At 42.6% G+C, this 21,954-nt stretch overlaps 1 protein-coding gene across 3 annotated transcripts in view; it reads left to right on the top strand.

Annotated features, from left to right (window-relative positions):
* Nucleotides 1–21,954, top strand: part of evla (Enah/Vasp-like a) — a 49,195-nt gene that overhangs the window by 23,739 nt on the left and 3,502 nt on the right. For 2 of the 3 annotated variants that reach the window (XM_089003747.1, XM_089003746.1), the window contains exons 3-10: nucleotides 1,995–2,175; nucleotides 6,454–6,511; nucleotides 9,175–9,236; nucleotides 9,990–10,811; nucleotides 15,536–15,789; nucleotides 15,921–16,036; nucleotides 18,911–18,938; nucleotides 19,033–19,066. In XM_089003747.1, coding sequence (XP_088859873.1) covers nucleotides 1,995–2,175; nucleotides 6,454–6,511; nucleotides 9,175–9,236; nucleotides 9,990–10,811; nucleotides 15,536–15,789; nucleotides 15,921–16,036; nucleotides 18,911–18,938; nucleotides 19,033–19,066 — 1,555 coding nt within the window. The remainder of the gene's footprint in view (nucleotides 1–1,994; nucleotides 2,176–6,453; nucleotides 6,512–9,174; nucleotides 9,237–9,989; nucleotides 10,812–15,535; nucleotides 15,790–15,920; nucleotides 16,037–18,910; nucleotides 18,939–19,032; nucleotides 19,067–21,954) is intronic. The other variant, XM_089003748.1, reaches the window with a different exon arrangement.

The following is a 21,954-nucleotide window of genomic DNA, read 5'->3' on the forward strand; positions in this document are numbered from 1 at the left end:
CTTGTTTTTGAGTTGGTGACGACTCCGAACGTGACGTCACTAAAGGACCGCCCCCTGACCGAAAAAAGACACATTGTAGCAGTCATTCCATCACGTCAATGTATTTTGCTGTATTGTTTGGTCTGAAAACATTGTGTTGCACCCAAAAGCCGCCAGAAGAGGGTGTCCAAGCTCCATATAAGGAATTTATCAGCCTGTGGAAACGGAGGTGGCCACAGGAGGTCGCCATTTTGTGCCTCTTTTTTTGTGAGAGATGTTCCCCCAATGTTGCCTCAAAATGGCCCAAATACATTCTTTAATCGATTGCAAACATGTATGCTTTCCTCTTCAGAACTATTTGAATCATATTCATAACTGGATGTGTAACAAGAAAGCATATTCTCCGAATCTGAAGCAATTGTTTTGATTCACAAGCAATGCAAGACGTCTTGGCGTGACGTCACGAACTGGGGGCGGGACTTTCTGAAAATGCCCAATTCGCAGCTCAATTTTTTGCAGATTTTGGACACTTGAAGTCATTTTTATTGGTGTTTTGCATTTGACTAAAAATATCATACTGCGTCTTTTGGGTATTTTAGATGCTATAAAACGTTTTTCTGATGTCAGTTAAAAAACAACAAAGTGACGTCGGTTGTCCTTTAAAGCAAAACTCGCTTTGACCAACAAATCAGAGCATGGGAAAAAGCAGATGTCATAGTTCGGCAGCACTCTGGCACTCAGTTCAGTGTAGATCACAAGGGGTTACCATTACTGTTTCCGAAAGCTTTGAGCAGATTTGAATGACATGATACAACATAGAGGCTAACGTTCACACACACCTACTAGAAGAAGAACGGTCCAGAGAAATGTTATGAAATGAAAATTATTGATTATGGGGAAATAAACTAATACAGTGATACGTATGCTTAGGAACTTAATTGGTTCCCAGAAAGTGTGTGTAAGGCGAAACGTTCGTCTGCCAAACATGTATTTCCCACGAGAAACCGTTAAAAATGAAAATAATCCGTTCCCAGGTCCCCAGAAAAAAATTTCTCCTAAATAAGCCTTAAAACTACACAAAATACACCTTCTTTTATGTATAATAAATGTTCTATTGTATTGTAATTAAAGAAATAAACTGTACTATATAATAAAGTTGTTTTACTTCCCTTTGTAATGGTAGTTGTCAATGGATGACAAACTTCCACGTTGCCTCTTGATGATATGAGTGAAGTTGCCGTGCTTTCTCGGGTAATACCCTCACTCACAATGTCCTCTGCTTGCTGCTTTTCATTAATCCAAATCAACAAAAGTTTTTCAATCTCTTCTATTGCCTGAGACGTTGCTTAGACAACACAGAAACACCCTTAGCCACACGTAGCAATGGTCGACTTAGCATACTGGTAGTGGGATGCTAAGTCACACAAACGCACACCTCGCTCGTGTTTCTCAATGATCTACTGTCACATCCTCGTCGTCGACATCTACTTGATGGATATTAAAAACATCTACTTCTTCTGCTCGACCGCCTGTGGTGGCGTCTTTTTTGGTCCCGTAATCGCAAAAGTATCCTTGATAACAAACCAGGTATGCACTCAAGGAAAGGGTGATGAAAACTAGCCACCGTGACGCTGTTCGACCGTGTGGTTTGGTGTTCTTCCGCCGAAAACCATCCTCAAACCGAAAACCGCCATCCACCACAACACTTTGGTTGGTTTGCCGAAAACTAGTTTGTATGCCAAGATTATATGCTCGCGAATTTAATGTTCGTAAGGCGAAAAGTTCGTAAGCCAAATCGTTCGTAAGATGAGGTATCACTGTACTATTTAATGGAAACAAATATTACAATTTTAGTTGCAATGTTGGTGAGTGCTTCCGATCACATTTAGGCCATCAGATAAGATCATAGTGACCCTGACTGCCCTCCACTGTCGGACCCCTCGTGAACAATTTGTTATTGAGTGAACAATGAGTTATTTACAGCATGTAATTTGAACTCATTTCTGCACTCAAAGGTGGTGATCAACTACTCCATCGTGAAGGGCTTGAAGTACAATCAGGCCACACCCACCTTCCATCAGTGGCGTGATGCCCGCCAGGTCTACGGGCTCAATTTTGCCAGCAAGGAGGAAGCCACCACCTTCTCCAATGCCATGCTGTTTGCCCTCAATGTGCTCAGCTCGCCTGACAGCGGAGGTAAAAATGGAATTCTCATATCATGGTCTTATTTCTTTTTATTTTTCCTTTTGTTTTTTAATATCCATCAAACAAAACAAAAATCCACATTCTCACTCAATCATATTATGCACTGATTCATTCAAGTGATACAATCCCATTTTTTTTCTCGGAAATGGAACAATTAAGTTGACGGAGTGGGTGGAAAATCAGCATGGAATTGATGATGCTTCGATTATAATCCATCCTCTTCCAAAAATAGGTTAAACATTGTATTGTAAAATTGGCTTATTTTCTCCTGTGTTGTCAAGTTATTTGACTCAATAGAAATGGAGAGAGACAATCAAAAATGTTGTATATAAAATCACATGTGGAATTTACTGTAGACCTCCGGTGTAAATCCAAGCAATCCTGATTTCCGTTGACCTCCTGGCTGTGTGACAGACTATTTAAGATATTTGCCTAATGTTATGCTGACATTTGATAGCTCTTCTCCTCGGAGAAACAGAAAACCAATGTGTCATTTTGTGTCTTCTGTTTGTGTTGGTAAGGCAGCTGTGTGAAAGTTAAACTCACATTGCAACCATCCTGCTTTTATCATCTCACATGAAAGTCAGTTAACCACCTAAATTATTACAGACTGTTCCCATGATGTTAAATTATAAGGTATTCATATATTTGTCAGACGTCTGGGGGGCTCTGGACAGAATTGGAGACTACAGACTTAAACTCATGAAAATGTCTTATTTATTTCCCAAAAATAGACACAAGGTTGACAAAGTAGAAATAATAACGCTTGACGTCAAGGCAAGGAATAATGCAAAGTCAACAAAAAGCACTTGCACGAGACAACACGTCTGTGTAAGCTCTCAGTTGTACAGGAGTGGTCAATCGATGAAAGGGTTTCTTCAGCCGTCATCTGTACTTGCAAAGGCAACTGCCCCGTTGCAATCAGGCCAATCATAGACCATAATCAGTTAGGACAATAGAAGTAATCAGTGTAGCCTCAGGGAATTGTCCTCTGCTCCCCCCAACCGTAGAGCAGGGTCCATCATAGCAGTGGTCTCTGTCCATTACGGATATAATTTATATATGAATTACAGTCCAATTTACAAATAGGGTATGCAACTTACTCCCACCTTTGAAGTATTTGGAAATGAGAGAACAGGAATAGAGGACAAGACTTGTCTTTTTAAGTTTGCAACTATGTTGCAAAGGCAAGGGCAGAAAAACAAAATGCCCACACTATTATTCGACCATCATGGATATCAAATGTTATACAGTAAAGTCTCGTTATAGCGATATTCTCGGGAGTCGGAAAAAATATCGATATAACCGAACTATCGATATATCCGATCCTGCAGCATGTAAATTTTGTCCTTGCGTTCATAGAAATAGTATCGTAATAAGCAGTACTATCGATATAACCGATATCGATATAACGAGACTTTACTGTATATTATATAACATTTATAATGTATAAATAATATTATGTATATAATAAATTATACATATATTATAATGTATAGTATAATAAAAATTATAATGTCTAGTATAATATATATATAACATATATATTTATATTATAAATGTATTGAAACACATTTACAATACAGCACAATGACACTTTCTTGTCTTTTTGTTGCTTCAATACCATGCACAGATGTTGAGCTGTGTCTTATAATGAGCTGTACTACTCTCTAGCGGTGAATAATTTTAGGGGCCAGTGGCGATTCATATTTGGGCCCTGACTGGATGTGTATTTTTGTTTTTATGATAAAACGTCACTGTGAAACACTTTAAACTGTATGCGGTCTTATATAGCAAACATATTTCGTTGGGTGTGCCTGTGGAGTGACCTGCTGTGCATTTCGCGGCTTCTGAGAGGATCCAGTTACCACTTATTTTAAAGGGGGTGGTGTGTAAAAGAATGTGTTTTTTTATATTATTTTCTCTGAAATGTTCTGGTAAGGGATTTTCTTAACGCTGCAGCAGTTGTGAAAGCGCGATATAAATAAAGACGTCTTGTATAGTATCACATTTAATTAATTTAAATGTAAACTTCTCCACTGCAAGACTAATAAAGGCAAATCCAATCCAATCCAATCCAATGTCAACATCGTTCCAGTCTGCCCTTTTGACTCACATGGCGGTTAAAATATCACTTACGGAGACGTAATGTCCCGGCACTCCTTCATTGAGAGCAGCGGGGTGTGAGGGGTGGTGTATCTGTTACTTGCTGCTTGTTTACGAGTTACTGAGTCATCAAGAGATTCTGCTTGAACTAATTAGGGAGAGGCATTTGATCAAATTTACATTGAGTAAAAGTAATGATTGATGTGTAAACTTTTGTTTTATCAGTCATTTCAGATGGAAGGCAATACAGACTGAGTTTTTATTGTTGGAAAATTAATATCCATCCCCCACCATCTACTTTTTTTATTGCTCTTATCCTCATTATGGTCGCATGCTATTTCTTCATCCCTGCCCATGTAATATGCGTACACCTGATTGGGAAGCACAGGGAGATATAAACAACCCCTCACAGTAACACAGTTACACTTATTGGACAATATCCATTGTTATCAAATAATAATATTAATAATAACAATAATAATAATAATAATAATAATACATTTAATTTATGAGTGCCTTTCAAAACTCTCAAAGACACTTTACACAGTTGTTATCCCAATTCTAATAAGACAGGCAGTAGGGAAAATGGATGGCTGGTTCTCACGAAACGATTCCATACACTGGACTAAATTATTAAACCATCAATTTTTCAACAGTATTCTGCCAATCATTTAGTTACATGGATATAATAATAATAATAATAATAATAATACATTTAATTTACAAGCGCCTTTATGAACACCCAAGGACACTTTACAACAAAAACAATACACAAAATAAAAAGTAGTAGTAAAAAAAATTATACATCTTTTTTCATTCATATGATCTGTATCCAATTATAATGTGCCATTTAATGTTCAGTCAATGTTGAATGCTTCAATTCCATGCCACCATTCATAATCAACTCCTGTGATAAATGTGCAGATCTATTTTTATTCCTGATTAAAGGTAATTTTTATTTTTCATCAGAGTGAGTCCCCTGAGTTCAATGGAAACAAGCTTGATCAAGCCCTCCTCGGGTTCCTTCGGGCCCTTCACGCTCCACCTTCACCATGGCAACACCATTTTTCACGTCAGCAATACAAACACAAATGCATGGGCACACTTGCGGCACCAGGCGATAATTGTCTTCATTAACACATGCTGGTGGAGCACGGCAGGTTGTGCAGGGGCACACTGCCTGGCATTTTGCTGCTTTTTGTATTCACGTCCATGCTTCTAATGTCTTCACTTCTCCGCCATGGACTGTGACTGCGCGCTGAAACAAAGTGTCACTGCGATGCCGAAACGGGAGACAGGGGTTTAACTTGACTGTGTTTTAACTTGACTGTGTCATGCGGTCTTGTATATTGTAATACATTACACTTTTAGTTCTTTGCCAGTCCATCTAATAGTAACCACTTGGACTTGACCAATTAACTCATTCTCTGCCAGACATGTGCAACTATGTGTCCACTCCAGTGCCAGGGTTTTTTTTTTTTTGCATTGTCACTCGAATACCAGGACACACAGAATATTGAGTTTTAGGATTAAATAAACATTCAATGCAGCGTGAGAAATTTTAGACTCTCTTCTTTCATCAGAAAAAAAATAGTTAAATCCTGAATTAGACTGGTCTTGGATTTTTTTTCTGATCATAAAACACTTCCCACATTTCTGAGCAACATATTGCATATTGTTTATTCAGTAATACAATTTTAGGGTTTCTAGATGACAGTTTGTCTTATCGACTTTAACATTGGAGGAAGATGAAGAAACCAAAGGCTGAAGTGAGGACAAAATGGTGGAAGTTGAAAAAGGAAGAGTGTTGCATGACATTTAGGAAGGGGGTAAGACAAGCACTGGGTGGGCAAGAGGTCCTTCCAGATGACTGGCAAACTACAGCGAACATAATCAGAGACACAGGTCGGAAAGTACTTGGTGTATCGAGTGGAAGAAAGGTAGATAAGGAGAGTTGGTGGTGGAATGAGGAGGTGCAGAGGTGCTTTTAATGTAATTAAAGTTGCAGAAATGACCCTTGCAGCCTTGCCTTTTTCTGAATGTAGCCCTCAGACAAAATGTTTTGACACCTCAGATTTTTTTAAACAAACCGCCAATTTGGCATGAAGTCAATACTGTTGGTGTTTTTCTTATTATTACTCTGTCCCACGTTCTGTCTTTCAGGTCCAGTTGTCCAACGCCAAAATGGACCCTCCTCAGAGGAAAGTGAAGCCCAGCGGAGGTATATTCATGAACTATGCTCTGCACTCAAGGGCCACTCCATAAGGAATACCTTATCCAAACCCAATTCCATTGAAGTTGAGACCTTGTATTAAATATGAATTAAAAAAACAGACTACAATGAACAAAGATGAATGAACTCATGTTCACTCTATATTTAATGGAGTACACTACAAAGAAGATACAGTATTTCATAATCAGACAGATAAACCTCCGGCTAGAGTGAACGCTGGCGCGAATGGCTGCCGCTGCTCGCCTGCACACAAAAAAAATCCAGTGACCGTAAAATGTCCTTGAGAGTTTTGAAAGGCACTTAGAAATTAAATGTATTATTTTTTTATTAATTGTTTGTCGCCAATAGTTATGTATTAGCTTTGTAATTTATGGATGAAGCACAGTCCCAAAAACTGCGCGAGTCTATCTTCGATGAGCTTGCACCCAGCCCAAAAATAGCCAAAATGCTATTGACAAATGGATTTTGCTAGAAATAGTAGTGTTTTAAGTTGCACTTAATGATGCAGTGGCGAACAGGTGTTTGATGAACATCCTCAATTTTCTTAGTCATTTTGACACCTGTCCCAAATTATGAGGAATATGTTGCAGCCATAAAAGTTCCTGATTATTCACTCAAAATTCTTGAGGTTGATCACTGTGAACATGAACATGAAAGTCTTTGTAGTGTCTTCAATTAAATATAGGCAACATGTGATTTGGAAATCATTGTATTCTGTTTTTCTGTCCCGAGACTAAATATTCTGTTTTACACAATGACCAACCTTCATTCAGATTAAGTTTATACACTCTCATGAGATCCAATGCAAAAGACAAATGAGCAAAAAACTATACAATCGAAAGTTTTTGAATGTTTCTGAAAGTATGCCTCCATGGACTGCATAATCTGTGATGAATTAGGACCATCATTTCGAGCTCAGCTGTGTGTGAGTCAGCTGAGATCTGACACGGAAATGGAGAGGCTGTCACTCACTAATGAATCTTTGCAAACGACCATTAACTCATTCACTGACAGATGTGCAAAAATGTGTCCGCTCCAGTGCCAGGGTTTTTGTCATTTTCACTCAAATTACAAGACCCACAGAATATTGAGTTTTAGGACTACACAAACATTAAATAAAGTGTTGGAAACATTAGACTGTCTTCTTTCATCGGAAAAAGTTAGTTCCTAAATTATATGGGTCGGGAGTTGTAAGAGCTTGAAATGAAGGCAGCTGTCCAAAATACAATGCAATACATACATAGTGGTTTATATAGCACTTTTACAAGAGCTGAAGCTGGAACAAAGCGCTTACATGGAAAAAAGGGCAATGCTGCCTCCTTGTGGAAAAGAAAAAACATTGCCAGAGGCCATTGCCAGAGGCCATTGCCAGAGGCCATGGCCAGCGCTTTATCGGCACCCAAGCATGAAAACAGAAAACCCGAACCAATTCGGGAATGGCACTCTACTTCATATTTTCAATTCCCGAATAAACTCGTGAATGGCAGTGAATGAGTTAAGTCCGAATGAAAATACGAGAATACGTACAGTCCGTAATCTGTACTAACGCAATGCGAGAACAGGAGGAGGGATAAGCATTCAGGTAGGTTGAATACTGTCCAGTCGTGTCGTCTCTTGGCCAATCAGCTTCGGCCTCAGTCAGCACGAAAACAAATGTTGACAGCGTGGCATCACATGAATGTAAACAAAGTCAAGATGATTAATGTACACGTGGCAAAGTGATGAAAATGTTGTTTACATTATTCGGTGAGTCTTTGTCAGGAGTGGCCAAATGAAACCGATGTTTTTGGCTATTAAACTAATGTTCAGGGTGGCCCGGTAGTCAAGTGGTTAGCACGCCGGCTTCACAGTGCTGAGGTCACCGGTTCGCATCCCGCTCCGGCCTCCCTGTGTGGAGTGTGCATGTTCTCCCCGGGCCCGTGTAGGTTTTCTCCGGGTCATCCGGTTTTCTCCCACATTCCAAAAACATGCATGGCAGGCAGATTGAACACTCTAAATTGTCCCTAGGTGTGAGAGTGACTGTCGTATGTCTTTGTGTGCTCTGCGATTGGCTGGCAAACCAATTCAGGGTGCCCCCCCCCATGGCCGAAGACAGCTGAGATAGGCTCCAGCACCCCCACCCCCAAATGAGGAATAAGCGGTATGGAAAATGGATGGATGGAACTAATGTTCAATTTTGTGCCTTTACAGCACAGTAATGCCTCATGCCTGATGAGTAATTCAAAAAATAACAACAGTAAATTGAATGAATGAATGCTGTAAGCTGCTCTCTGATACCTGCGGTTGTTTTACAAAACTGTACTGTAGTGACTTTCGCTGCTATTTGCTGACCCTTTTTTAGGTTAGAAAAGAATCTGCGATGCATCAAGGGCCGTGATCATTGAACCGCAAAGTAGGAAGGGATTACTGTATCAATATTTGAGGCAGAAATCGCTAACTCAATGCTGTCAAGATGAGAAAACTGAGAACTCTGATCATCGCAGAAACAGATTTGTTCATACGGCTTTGACATTGGACCTCATTAGATTGTACACATGGACCCAATCGTGTGCAATAAAAGACGCCAAAACAGGATGAGGGTGTTATTGAGAGTCAGCGTTAAGCCGACACGTCTTGAAGTGACATTTTAGCCTTGTGGTTGCTCTTGAAAGGATGATGGAGCAGCATCAGATGCAGGCGCACAAGGAGAGGGAGCGGCGGACGTCAGGATCAGGTGAGCGCCTTCAACAAACATACACACGCCAGCCGGTTGCCGAGGCAACCGAGATCCACCAATGTCCTGCTAGCGCTTAAAATCCACACGTGAACTTGAAAGGAGCAGGCGTGTATTTGCTCATCGTCTTTTTTTTTGCTACTGGCATGTTAGCAAGCAGAGTAAACATGAGAAGTGATGACTTGAATAACAAAGAGCAATCTGCTTCCTGTTCCCTTCTACTAACCCTCATTCCCACGATGTCCTTTTCGTCACATACACACACTCATGCAAGCATACATACACACACACACACACACACACACACACACACACACATTCAAGTCTTTCGACAGAAACAGAAGAGTTTGACATCACCTTGGTCGCACTCGGTGAAATCGGTGATACTCGGTGCCCCCCCCCCCCTTCCTTCAACCCTCTAACCCTGAACCCAACCCCCCAGCCCCCTACACCAAGCTCCTGCAACATGCTCTGCTGCCATCTCTTTCTTCCAGCTGCTGTTGGGGGGGGAAATGTCGTATGCTTTTCTGGTCATGTTGCATTCTGCTGCTTGATATTTTGAGTCTTTCTTATTTGCGGTTCTCCGTTTTTTAAATTATGCTTCTGATTTTTTATCTTTTCATCTGAGCTTGGTTTTGCTTTTCATTCTTCTCACGTTTTTTCTCTTTTCTGTTTTCCTTTGTTTGTCACCCTGCTTCGTCTGCATCTCCTTGTGTGTCTCCTCTCCACCCCCCACCCCTCTGCCCCTCACAGTCGTTTCCACTCTCCAATACAAAGTGTGCGCACCCCCCGCGCACCCCGACACCCCGCCCGAGTACAGACAGTACAGAGCTAGCACACTGCCCCCGTCCTACGTCCGTGTGGCCTCCTCCTCCTCCCCGCCCTCCGCTTCTTCCTCTCCCTCCCAAGAGAAAGAGGCGGGGGCGGCGAGGGACAAGGCCCAGCTTTCCTCCCAGCTCTCCACCTCGATGGCCTCCGCCTTCTCGCCCGTCCAGGCGGGAGTGACCACGATGGGCCGCCAGGTCCGTCAAATCCCCCTGTCTCCTCCCACAGCGGCCCGCCACGCTCAGCATCACCACCAAGACATGGCGCTTCCCCCCAAACACGGCACCTGGTCTGCCTCTCATTTGCAGCAAATGTATGCCCAGTGCCCGCCCCCCATGCCTGCCAGGCAGGGGTTAGCACCGCCGCAGCCCGTGCTCCCGGCGCCGCACCCCGTCTCGGGCATGAGGACGAAGCCCCCGCCGCTCGACCCGAGCGCCCAGTACCCCCAGCGCCACCCCCACCCTCACACCAACGGCCAATCAGACGACTCCTACACCCCCCACTCCCATCAGCTGCCGCTCACCCCGCAGTACTGCGAGGCCGTGGCCATGCCGCCCCTTGCGGGCCAGGCCCCCGCAAGCCCCGCCCCCAATCACCAGTACCCGTCCACCTTCCACCTTCAGCAGCATGCACATCTTCAGCAAGGCCAGCCCCCCAGCAACGCCAACTCGCCCCCCTCTTACTATGACGGGGGCTCGCCCAAGGAGACCCCCTCCCCCATTCCTCAGCAGGTCCCCTTGACCAACAGCAGTAAGTATGAAGAACAGAGAGGGTGAAATTCAGTTTTTGGGGGGGAGGGGATGGGATTGGTTTAGCATATCTCTCAAAATCAACAAGCTCGCAGAAGCAGGTGTCAGGGGGGGTTGGGGGGGGGGGTGTAATCCACTTGCCGACCGGTCTCGGTCACTCATAGCTTCTCCCCATCATGTTAACAGCTGACCGCACTTGTTCTGGCAGCCTCACTTCAAAAGTAGACAGGAGCCCAACCATGTCGGGCCGTGCATTTGGCAGCTGGGATGTTAATGGGCACTTACCTGACTTCTGTCATCTGTTACCAAGTCACAATTTACAGTTTATTTTGTTTATTTGCTTCCCTGACAAAAAACAGTTTATATAAAATGCACCATGGCCAACTTCCTGATTATTAATTGTATTAAACGTGTGCATATTTCTACAGAATGTGTTTTGCTTGTTAAACTTGAGTGGAACATATTACACTGTGATTATTATTATACCATCCCTGCTGGTTGAATGAAGTGAATTTGCAATTATATTGCTTCAGCCACATCAGCCAGTGCGATCAGCCACATCAGCCAGTGCGACTAATTCAGCAGACCCTTTAGGCAGATGCCAATGGCATGGCGATGCATAGGAGCTGAAAACTGATTGAAAAAAATATCAAACACCAACATCCATATACCGGAAGCAGCAATATGATGAAATTAACTCATGCTGTTAGAATGCCTGTTTGCAATATTATTGAAATGTTTGCCGGTGTGTAAGGTGCACCCAAAGGCCGTGATTTTCTTCAAACGATGACACTGGGCCTTATACTGCCTTATATGTGAAGTAATATTGAGCCACAAGATGTCTTGCAACTAATGTCAGCAGCCACTGAGTGTGTGGTGTGTCACGCCAGCCTCTACTGTAGTGCCTTATAATGTGGTGTGCCTTATATTTGGAAGACTTTTATATGTCTAAATATCCATCCATCCATCCATCCATCTTCTGCCGCTTATCCGGGGTCGGGTCGCGGGGGCAGCAGCTTCAGTAGGGAAGCCCAGACTTCCCTCTCCCCAGCCACTTCTTCCAGCTCGTCCTGGCGGATCCCGAGGCGTTCCCATGCCAGCTGGGAGACATAGTCTCTCCAGCGTGTTCTGGGTCGTCCCCGGGGTCTCCTGCCAGTGGGGCATGCCCGGAACACCTCACGAGAGAGAGGTCCCGGGGGCATCCTAATCAGATGCCCGAGCCACCTCATCTGACTCCTCTCGATGTGGAGGAGAAGCGGCTCGACTTTGAGCCCCTCCCAGATAACCGAGCTTCTCACCTTATCTCTAAGGGAGAGCCCGGACACCCGACGGAGAAAGCTCATTTCTGCCGCTTGCATCCGGGATCTCGTTCTTTCGGACACAACCCATAGCTCGTGACCATAGATGAGGGTTGGGACGTAGATCGACCGGTAGATTGAGAGCTTTGCTTTTTGGCTCAGCTCCTTCTTCACCACGACAGATCGGTACAAAGTCCGCATCACGGCAGACGCCGCACCGATCCGCCTGTCGACCTCTCGATCCCTTTCACCCTCACTCGTGAACAAGACACCCAGATACTTAAACTCCTCCACTTGAGGCAAAATCTCCTCCCCGACCCGGAGAGGGCACTCCACCCTTTTCCGACTGAGAACCATTGTCTCAGATTTGGAGGTGCTGACTCTCATCCCAGCCGCTTCACATTCGGCTGCGAAACGCTCCAGCGTTGTCTAAATATTGTCTTTGGAAATCCTTTTTCATTCATTGAAGGGGCACCTTATAGTCCGGTGTGCCTTATACAGTATATAGAAAAAGTTTTTAAAATACGCCATTTATTGGGGGTGCACCTTATATTCCGGAAAATATGGTACCTTTCTATGGTGTGGCATTTGGGTGATATGTACACTCTAAAGGGCAAATCTTCTCTTCAAATGCCAAACAGCTCCTTTTGCCCTTGCCATCAACTCTCTGGTGGAGTGGGTAATTAAAATGTCAACAAAGAAAGCATGTTGATGATTTAGCAATTTTTCATTTAACGATAAATAGCCTCAATAGCGTCACATTTTGTGCCACCCTTGCACAATGACACTTTCGGTGCATGCTTGTTACCAGCCTTGGACTGGATACCCCTTTTCAACCAGGATGTATTTGTTGCACGTCATCTACCATGGTTGTGGGATCAATCCCGTGTGGGGTTGTGGTCTAGTCAAGACATTCCATCCTGTAATCAGTGCGGCGTTCTCAGCGTCTTTCCCACACGTCGACCGTACGATCCAACTGACATCAGCAGAATCATCAAACATAATGATTTCGACCACAACATATTCGCATTTCTGTTCACACGTTGCCGACAAAAGCTCAAAACAAGAGTTGATGGCAAGAGCACAGTTGGTTTTGTTTGGGCGCGGAGACAGAAGATTTGACAACTCTTTCAAGATTGCACTCCATAAATGTCGCACTTTTAAAGATTGGAATGAATTGTCCATTTATCCATCCATTTGCTAATCCGCTTCTCTTCACGGGCGGGTGCTGCCGGAGCCTATCCCAGTCGTGAACTAATTGCCGGCTGATCGCAGGGCACACACAGACGAACAACCAATCGAACCAAGAGACAATTTAGAGCACAGGTGACAAAGTCAAGGCCCGGGGGCCACATCTGGCCTGTCACATCATTTTATTCGGCCCGCAAAAGCAAATCAAGCATGTCGAGTGGAATGATGCTTGCTAAAGTCACAACCAAAATTATATTCCATGTAAAGCACAAAAACAGTCAGTATTTTTTACTTCAAATTTGAAAACGAATTATTCATTAATTTGTTGTGCGCTCTATATGTAATATGAAACATGTAATATGAAGCCCCTGAGAAGAAGAAAAAAACATAACTACAATGTACAACGCTGATTGTAATCACCTCTTCCTAAATGTATGCTTCCCCTTTTTTCTTCCAAAACAAGAAACGGTAGATGTATCTCCCACCCGGGGCTCTATTTTACATAAAGTGCTAAAGGTCATTTCAGCTCCAACAAACGCGCCTTCCGTGGCAGTTACTATCTGCCTGTGCCGTATTAAAAATGATTTTAAGCTAAATGTGTACTGTATTTTCCAGTATATTAGGTTCACTGGAGTACAAGGCGCACCCCCAATAAATGATGTCTTTTGAAACTTTTTCTGGATATAAGGTGCACCGGACGATAAGGCGCACCTTCAATGAATTAAAACAAGTTTTCCAAATATATGTACAGTAAATCTAGAAAGGTTTTCCAAATATAGGGCACACCAAATTATAAGGCGCTACAGTCAAAGCTGGGGTTATGCACGACTTCATCTACAGGGGGAAATGGAGTCGGTGGCTACTGACAGTAGTTGCGAGACCTGTTGTGGCTCAATATTACTTCACATACAAGGCGCATCTGTGTATAAGGCGCAGAGTCATCTTTTGATAGAAATCTAAGTTTTGGGGTGTGCCTTCTACATCAGAAAATACGCTAGTTACAACTTTAACAATTATACAGTTGCCTCTATACAGTTGCCTCTTTGCTTCTTTTTCAGTTTTCTGTCCACTTTGACTTTTTTGTTTGCCCGTTTACTTATTTTTACTCATCTTCCTGAGGCAGAATTTGTGATCAAGCTCTAATATTGAATTTTAGTGAGATGTGCAGTTTTCTCAAATGTTGTTGACAGGAAATATTTGGAAACTCTTTTACCGTCAATACTATTCAATTATTCCAGTTCAAATAATGTGCAGTTTTTATATGTAGTGTTGTAATTACTGTATTGCTAATGGTTGTACTTAATTTATTTATTTATGTTTTGCCCCCGTGGGAAACTTTATTGAAAACTAGAGCACAACCATGCACAAATGAGAACAGAGCACTTAGATACAAAATATTAGTACAGTGAGACCTCAACTTACGAACTTAATTGGTTCCCAGACAGAGTGCGTAAGGCGAAAAGTGTGTATGTAAAAAAAAAATCCCATAGGAAACCATTAAAATGGGAATAATCCGTTCCCGGGTTTCCATAAAATATACTTTTCAACTAAATAAGCCTTAAAACTACACACAACATACCTTATTCTATGTATAATAAATGTGCTATTGTATTGTAATGACATAAATACACTGCGTAGTATCATAAAGTCACTTTATTTACATTTGTGATGGTCATTTATGGCTTGATGGAATGGCGTTGGAGGTCGAAGGTCAAAGGGAATTGCTGTTTGGAAAGAGATGCGCATTACATGAGGACTGTAATTAAAGAAATAAACTGTGCTGTAAAATAAAGTTTTATTTACCTTTTTGATGGTCGTTGATGGCTTATGGAAGGAGAGTCACCTTCCATAAGGACTGTTGGTAACTTAACCTCTGGTGCTGTTCGGTCGTGTGCTTCCGCCGAAGATCACTCCGCCAGCCGTGGTGGGTGTGTATTATAAAAATAGTGCTTATTATAAAGTTTAACTTTCATAAATTTGACGTTTGTAAGTTTAGGTCTCACCGTATGGACAATACATAACAAATATGTCATTTGGTTCCAGAAACAAATGTGCAGCGATGAAACTCGACAGTGAATTAGTTGTGAGTACTCTCTGAGGGAATCCGAGTCGAATAACACGTAAACCGCTCACCTCCATGGAGTGGTAAAACTGCAGTTTTAGCACCCAGATCCTTTGAGATCAACCTTCCGAGGAGCCGCCCCCGGTAACCGATTTTGAAATGTGCCCCTCGCAGGCGCCCCTGTTTCCGCAGGTCATCCCGCTATGCTGTCGGTGGCCCCGCCTCCCGCCGGCGTCCCAGCGCCCATGGCCGGCCCTCCAGCCCCTCCGCCGCCGCCGGGTCCTCCGCCGCCGATGGCGGTCCCCCCACCCATGCCTCCTCCGCTGCCCACCGGCGGGGGGCCTCCCGGGGGTCCCCCTGGCATGCAGCAGCAGCCGTCGGGGTTGGCGGCCGCGCTGGCCGGTGCCAAGCTTCGTAAGGTTCAAAGGGTGAGCATCCTCTGTGGGCTCCATGCCAAAATAACTGCACAAGTTGGATGCTACAAATACGCCTGAGGATTGTGCCGCCCGGGGGAGGAAGGAAAAGGACAGCCAACCAAAAATCCGCTCTTGTACCTTAGGACGAGAGCAGTCCGCCAGGATCCAGCGGCAAAAGCGACTCCAACCGATCGAGTGGTGGTAGTGGAGGTGGTGGAGAGGGTCTGATGCAGGAAATGAATGCCTTATTAGCTCGCAGGTAAAACACACGATTTACTCATCAGCGTGCCCACAAATATGTCAGGGGAATATTAAATATACACTGTGAAAAAAATACAATCAAAACGGACTCACTCCTTGACATTTTGTTGCGTTTTGTGATGTACCGTATTTACCGCATTATAAGTCGCTTCAGAGTATGAGGCGCCCCTTCAATGAATGACCTATTTTCAAATAGTTTTCAGATATAGGGCGCACCGCATTAAAGGGCGCATCCAATAAAAGCTACAATTACAATACAATACATATTGATTGATATACTGTAGCACTTTAACAACAGCTGAAGCTGTAACAAAGCGCTTAACAGGGGCAATTATCATATACAGGAAATAAAGTAGTCGCAAAGATAGCACCAGGGACGAAAGCCAAGATCAAGTCAGAGTCACGCTGAGTCGAATGCCAGTTACTGTATGTGGTTGCGATATGCACCCACTAGATGGAGCTTCACTAAAAAGAATACAATACAATACAGCTTTATTTATATTTTATTTATAAGCGCCTTTCAAAGCTCTCAAAGACAATTTACAATCACAAAGCAAGCACAATAAATTCACAGATAAAATATAGATACATTTGTGAATTGTAGGCATGCTTCAACATACAGTATATGGTGCATCGGCTTGTGAGGCTTCCATTCCGGAAGATAAGCGTGAATCTGAAATGATTTAATGGCATTGAATTCAGGAAGCCTTCCTCTCCACTCAGTCCAGTCGAAAACTGATAACGTGCACCAATAAATTTTACAAAGTTGCGGCTCATTTCATCTGGAGGTCTTCCAATCTGTTCTTCTTTTAACTCTTCACCTCTGACTCATACTAAGATGTGTGGTGAACACCTCATTGCAAGGGAAATGTTCTAAAAAAACATGCTCGAAGCAAAAACACCCATGTTTTGAAAGGACAAAGTAAAGCCACCCACACTCTTTTTTAAATCATTCACTGCCATTCACAAATGTGTTTGGGAATTGAGAATATGACGTAGAGCGCCATTCCCGAATTTGTTCGGGGTTTGTTTTTTCATGCTTGGGTGCCGATAAAGCGCTGGCCATGGCCTCTAGCAATGTTTTTTCTTTTCCACAAGGGCCATCATTTCCTTTTTTTCCATGTTAGCGCTTTGTTCCAGCTTCAGCTGGTGTTAAAGCGCTATATAAACAAATATTGGATAATTGGATTTACCTTTATTTGTCTTGCATCAGAGAAATTTACATTTCACAGCAGCAAAGTTATGAAAGGAATGAAAGAAGTAGAAAAACAAAATACAGGAGCTGCTGGAAAGGCAGCCACTGTCGCGCCGCCATCTTGAAGACAAAAGAACAAAAAAAAACTGTCTTCTTCTTTTCCTTTCGGCTTTTCCCTTCAGGTCTCGCCACAGTGAATCAGTGTCTTCCATTCAGAGGTTTGATTCGCATGTTTGTTTTGGCCAGGCTTTTACATCGGATGCCCTTCCTGACACAACCCTCTGTATTTATCCGGGCTTGAGACCGGTACAATAAGACACTGGCTTGTCTCCCCTTGTGGCTACAGAACAAGCAACTCTATGAACTTAATAAAGATGAAGATGCTCAGTAAAAGGTTCCCAAACACAAAATGGTCATCGGCACAGCAACATCCAAAAAAGCAAAACTATACTCACCATTTGATGAGATAACTCCAGACCCATATAACTTGGGAATTAATTCTTTTTTTTCTGATGAAAGAAGACAGTCTCAGGTTTCTTACGCTGCATTGAATAACTTTGCATTGAATAACTTTGCTGCTGTGTTACTTCTGGGTAAAGTGAACGCTGGCGCGAATGGCTGCTGCTCACTCACACACTGTATCTCTGACACACACAAAAAATTTGTTATCCTGTGACTGTAAAGCACAGGTGTCAAAGTCAAGGCCCGCGGGCCAAATTCGACCTGGCATTTTTTTCGGCCCGCGAAAGCAAATCAAACTTGTTAAATTCCATGATGATTGCTAAAATCTGATTGCTAAATTCTGAGCCAAAATCATATTTTTGGATGTCAACCACAATAAAAGTCATTATTCTTGACTTCAGATTTGAAAACGAGTTATTCATTAATTTGCTGTGTGCTCTATATGTAATATTTGAAGGGATTTAAACATTCTAATGGGTTCCCCAAATTTATAACGGCACTCGAGAGGAAACCATATCTACAATGTGGCCCGCGTCAAAAAATGACTTTGACACCCCTGCTGTATAGTGTCCTTGACAGTTTTGAAAAGCGTGTAGAAATTGGATTGGATTTGCCTTTATTAGTCTCGCAGTGGAGAAATTTACATGACATACACAAAGTGATGAAAGAAATTAAATGTAAGATTATTTTTTTCTGTTGAAAAAATAATAATAATACAAAGACAGTCGAAGGTTTCTAATGCTGTATTGAATGTCTAAAACGCCATATTCTGCGAGTGCTGGAATTTGAGTGAAAATGACAAAAACCCTGGCACTGCAGTGGACACATTTTTGCACGTCTGGCATTGAATGAGTTAATCACAAAATTGATTGAAAACTAAATAAATAATAGTAAAAATAGCAAACATCAAATATTTGGAATGTACAACGGGGGGACATCAGAGTTTGTGTCTGGGTGTAAGCAGTGGCCAACAACAGCTTCCGTATCAGTGAAAAGGGTTTTGCCCTTTCCCACAAGAAAGGGCATTTAAGTCTGCGTACTGTTTGAAGCCTTTTGTGAGTTCCAATAGTTCAAGTAGATCATTTTTGCAATTATTTTCGAATTTATTTATCAAGGTAACAAAGAATTTTGCAGTTAAAGGGTGAGTCACAGTTTTGTGGGGCGTGGCAGAATATCGTGTATTTTACAAACAGTGTCATGTTTCTTCTCTGTTAGACGGAAAGCTTCTGAGAAACCTGATGAAGTAAGTTAAGTCTTTCTTTTCATCATCCTTGTAAAGAGGAAGCTTGTTTTTAAAGCCTTAATGACAAAGTCAACATTTCCTCTGTCACCTGCAGGATGACTCCAGTGGTCGCGGTCAGAACTCAACAGGTATTTCACGTCTTTGAAAAGCCTCACTTAGGAGATTTTCTCTTCAAAGAGTTGGGGTTTTGCACGCTAAACTCGAGATTTTTTTTGGTTTTCTCCTCTGACCTGAAGCCACTGAACTTCCATTTATTTGGAATTTGGTTCTACTCACAAGGGTGACGGGCATGCTGGGCCTGTTTTTGAGCAGGCGGCGGGGTTTTCACTGAACTAACACCTACACCTAACAACAGTCGAGCATTTTCCTTCAACCTGCCATGCACGTTTTTGGAATATGGGAGAAAACAGGAGAAAACCCACGCAGGCACAGGGAAAACATGGAAACTCCACACTGGAAAGCCGACGCTGGAATTGAACCTGGTACCTCTGCACTGTGAGGCTGTGCTAACCACTTGCCCGCCATGCCAACCGTAATTTAACTTGTCTTGAAATGAACTCATTCGCTGCCATTCACAAATTTATTCGGGAAGTGTGACATGGAGCGCCATTCCCAAATTTGTTCGGGGTTTGGTTTTTCCTGAGAGGGGGGGGGTGCCGATAAAGCGCTGGTCAGGCCTCTGGCAATGTTTTTCCCTTCCACGAGGCGGTGGCATTTGTCTTTCGTCCATGTTAGCGCTTTTGTTACAGCTCCAGCTGTTTTTAAAGCGCTACATGAATCAATATGTATGTATTGTATTACAGTAAAGTCTCGTTATATCGATATTCAAGGGAGTCCGAAAAAATATCGATATAACCGGGACTATCGATATATCCGACCCTGTTTGCATGTAATTTTCTCCGTGCGTGCATAGAAATAGTATCGATATAACCGGGACTATCGATATATCCGATATCGATATAACGAGACTTTACTGTATATTGTATTTTTTATACAGGCCCCCATTTCAATCTCAGATAACTCCAGACCCATATAACTTAGGAATTAACTCGTTTTTCTGAAGAAAGACGCGAGTCTAAGGTTTCTTCCACTAAACTGAGTGTTTATGTAGTCCTAAAACTCAATAATATTCTGTGGGACCACAATTTGAATGACTGAATGACAAAAAACCCTGGCACTTGGGTGGACACATTTTTGCACATCGTCTGGCAGTGAATTAGTTAAACAAAGAAATATTTCTGAATGCAAACAACCGTAGTGTCCCGAACATCAGTCACCTTAGAGATTTGTTTGAGTGTGCTGAATGTCCAAAGACAACTCGAATATTTGCTTCCTGAGGCCTTTGTTTAGCGTAGTACACACCAGGTCACCAAGCCTCAGAGCCACTACTTGTCACCTTTTAAATAGGTTGACTGACCATTGACTAGTTTAACTACACTGAGTAAGCTAATAATGCTGGTTAGAAGACACTCCTTTGTTAAACATATCCCTGTGGTAAAAAAATAGTTTTAGCGGTTTTTAAATGTAAAGGCAATGTAAAGCACCCCTTTATTGTTCATATTTTTGGACATGTTTTCTGCCGACTGACCCATTTCATCATGCTTATTACTTTAACCCATAGTTGTCAAACTAGTTTTTTTGCCGCGGGCCACATTGTAGTTATGGTGTCCTCTCGAGGCCCGTGATGAATTTGAAGAAACCATGAGAATGTTTCATCTCCTTCACATATTACATCCCCAACGCGCAACAATTGAATGATTTTTTTTCAATTTTGAAGTCAAAATTAATGACTGCTATTGTGGTTTATAATGGATTGAAAGTGATCGTTCGTTCCTGGTTCATGGCTGCTAAGGGTGTTGATAGCAGAGGATGGTTAACTCAGCAGGAAGCCAGGTGTTGAACAGGATACGTTAGTTTAATCTTGTAGACAGCAGGGCATCGTGGACAGAAAGAAAAGAGGAAAGAGGGAGGAGGAAGAAGCCCGAAAAACCGCTGGAAGAGCATTTATAAGACGGACATATTAGGATGTGACGTAATAGGATGTGACATCATGTAAAGGAAGACAGGATATGACGTATCAGGAAGTCCAAAACGTAAACAAACGATGAAAAACGATGTTCGTATAGCGAATTACCCCAACAGTTTACTCAAAGTCAAAGTCAGCTTTATTGTCAAATATGCTAATATGCATGACATACAGCACAGAGGAAATTAATGTCCTCTCGGACCCAGCATGCAAGGCACTAATAGTTGGCTAACGTGGCTAAAAAAGACATACAATTGACAAGACTATACATGTAATTTCTGAATGTAAAGTGAGGTAGTGTCGTATGTAAAGTGAGGTAGTGATGTATGTAAAGTGAGGTAGTGATGTATGTAAAGTGGGGAAGTGATGTATGTAAAGTGGGGAAGTGACATATATAAAGTGACGTAATGTAGTAATGCAAAAACAACCAAGAAGAAAGGGTTGAAGTGGATGAAGTGAGGTCTTGCAGAAAAAAATGAGAAAGAACAAAAAATAGAGTTCAGGATGACAGTACAGCGTGTAGCATGTCCTCAGAGTTTGGTGAGTGTGGCAGTGGGAAGGGGCAGGCTGGGCAGGGCTGGGAGGGAGTTGAGTCTCCGGACTGCCTGGTGGCAGAAACTATCCTTGAGCATTGGACAATTGAATTTTTTTGGTTCGGACTTTAACAAGCATGATGGAATTTCATTAGTTTGAGTTGCTTTCGAAAGGCCGAATAAAATGATGTGGCCGGCCAGATTTGGCCCCTGGGCCTCGACTTGGACGCCTGTGCTTTAACACTTTCATTCACCCTTTAACCTGTTACTACCGCACAATGGTACCCTTACATCATATTTTCCATACTTATTTGTCAGAAGCTTGTTATTGATGAGACGAGGATAGCAAGAGAGATGATTCTGAGTGTGATCACGTGATGCGCTGACCGCTGGAGTAACCGCTGTCCCTGAAAGTGTTAAATGTGGAAAAGTAACTTCAAAGCAATTTTCTCTGCGT

This window comes from Hippocampus bargibanti, linkage group LG09 (assembly GCF_051943395.1).
Source record: "Hippocampus bargibanti isolate YZ-2025 linkage group LG09, ASM5194339v1, whole genome shotgun sequence".
NCBI lineage: Eukaryota > Metazoa > Chordata > Actinopteri > Syngnathiformes > Syngnathidae > Hippocampus > Hippocampus bargibanti.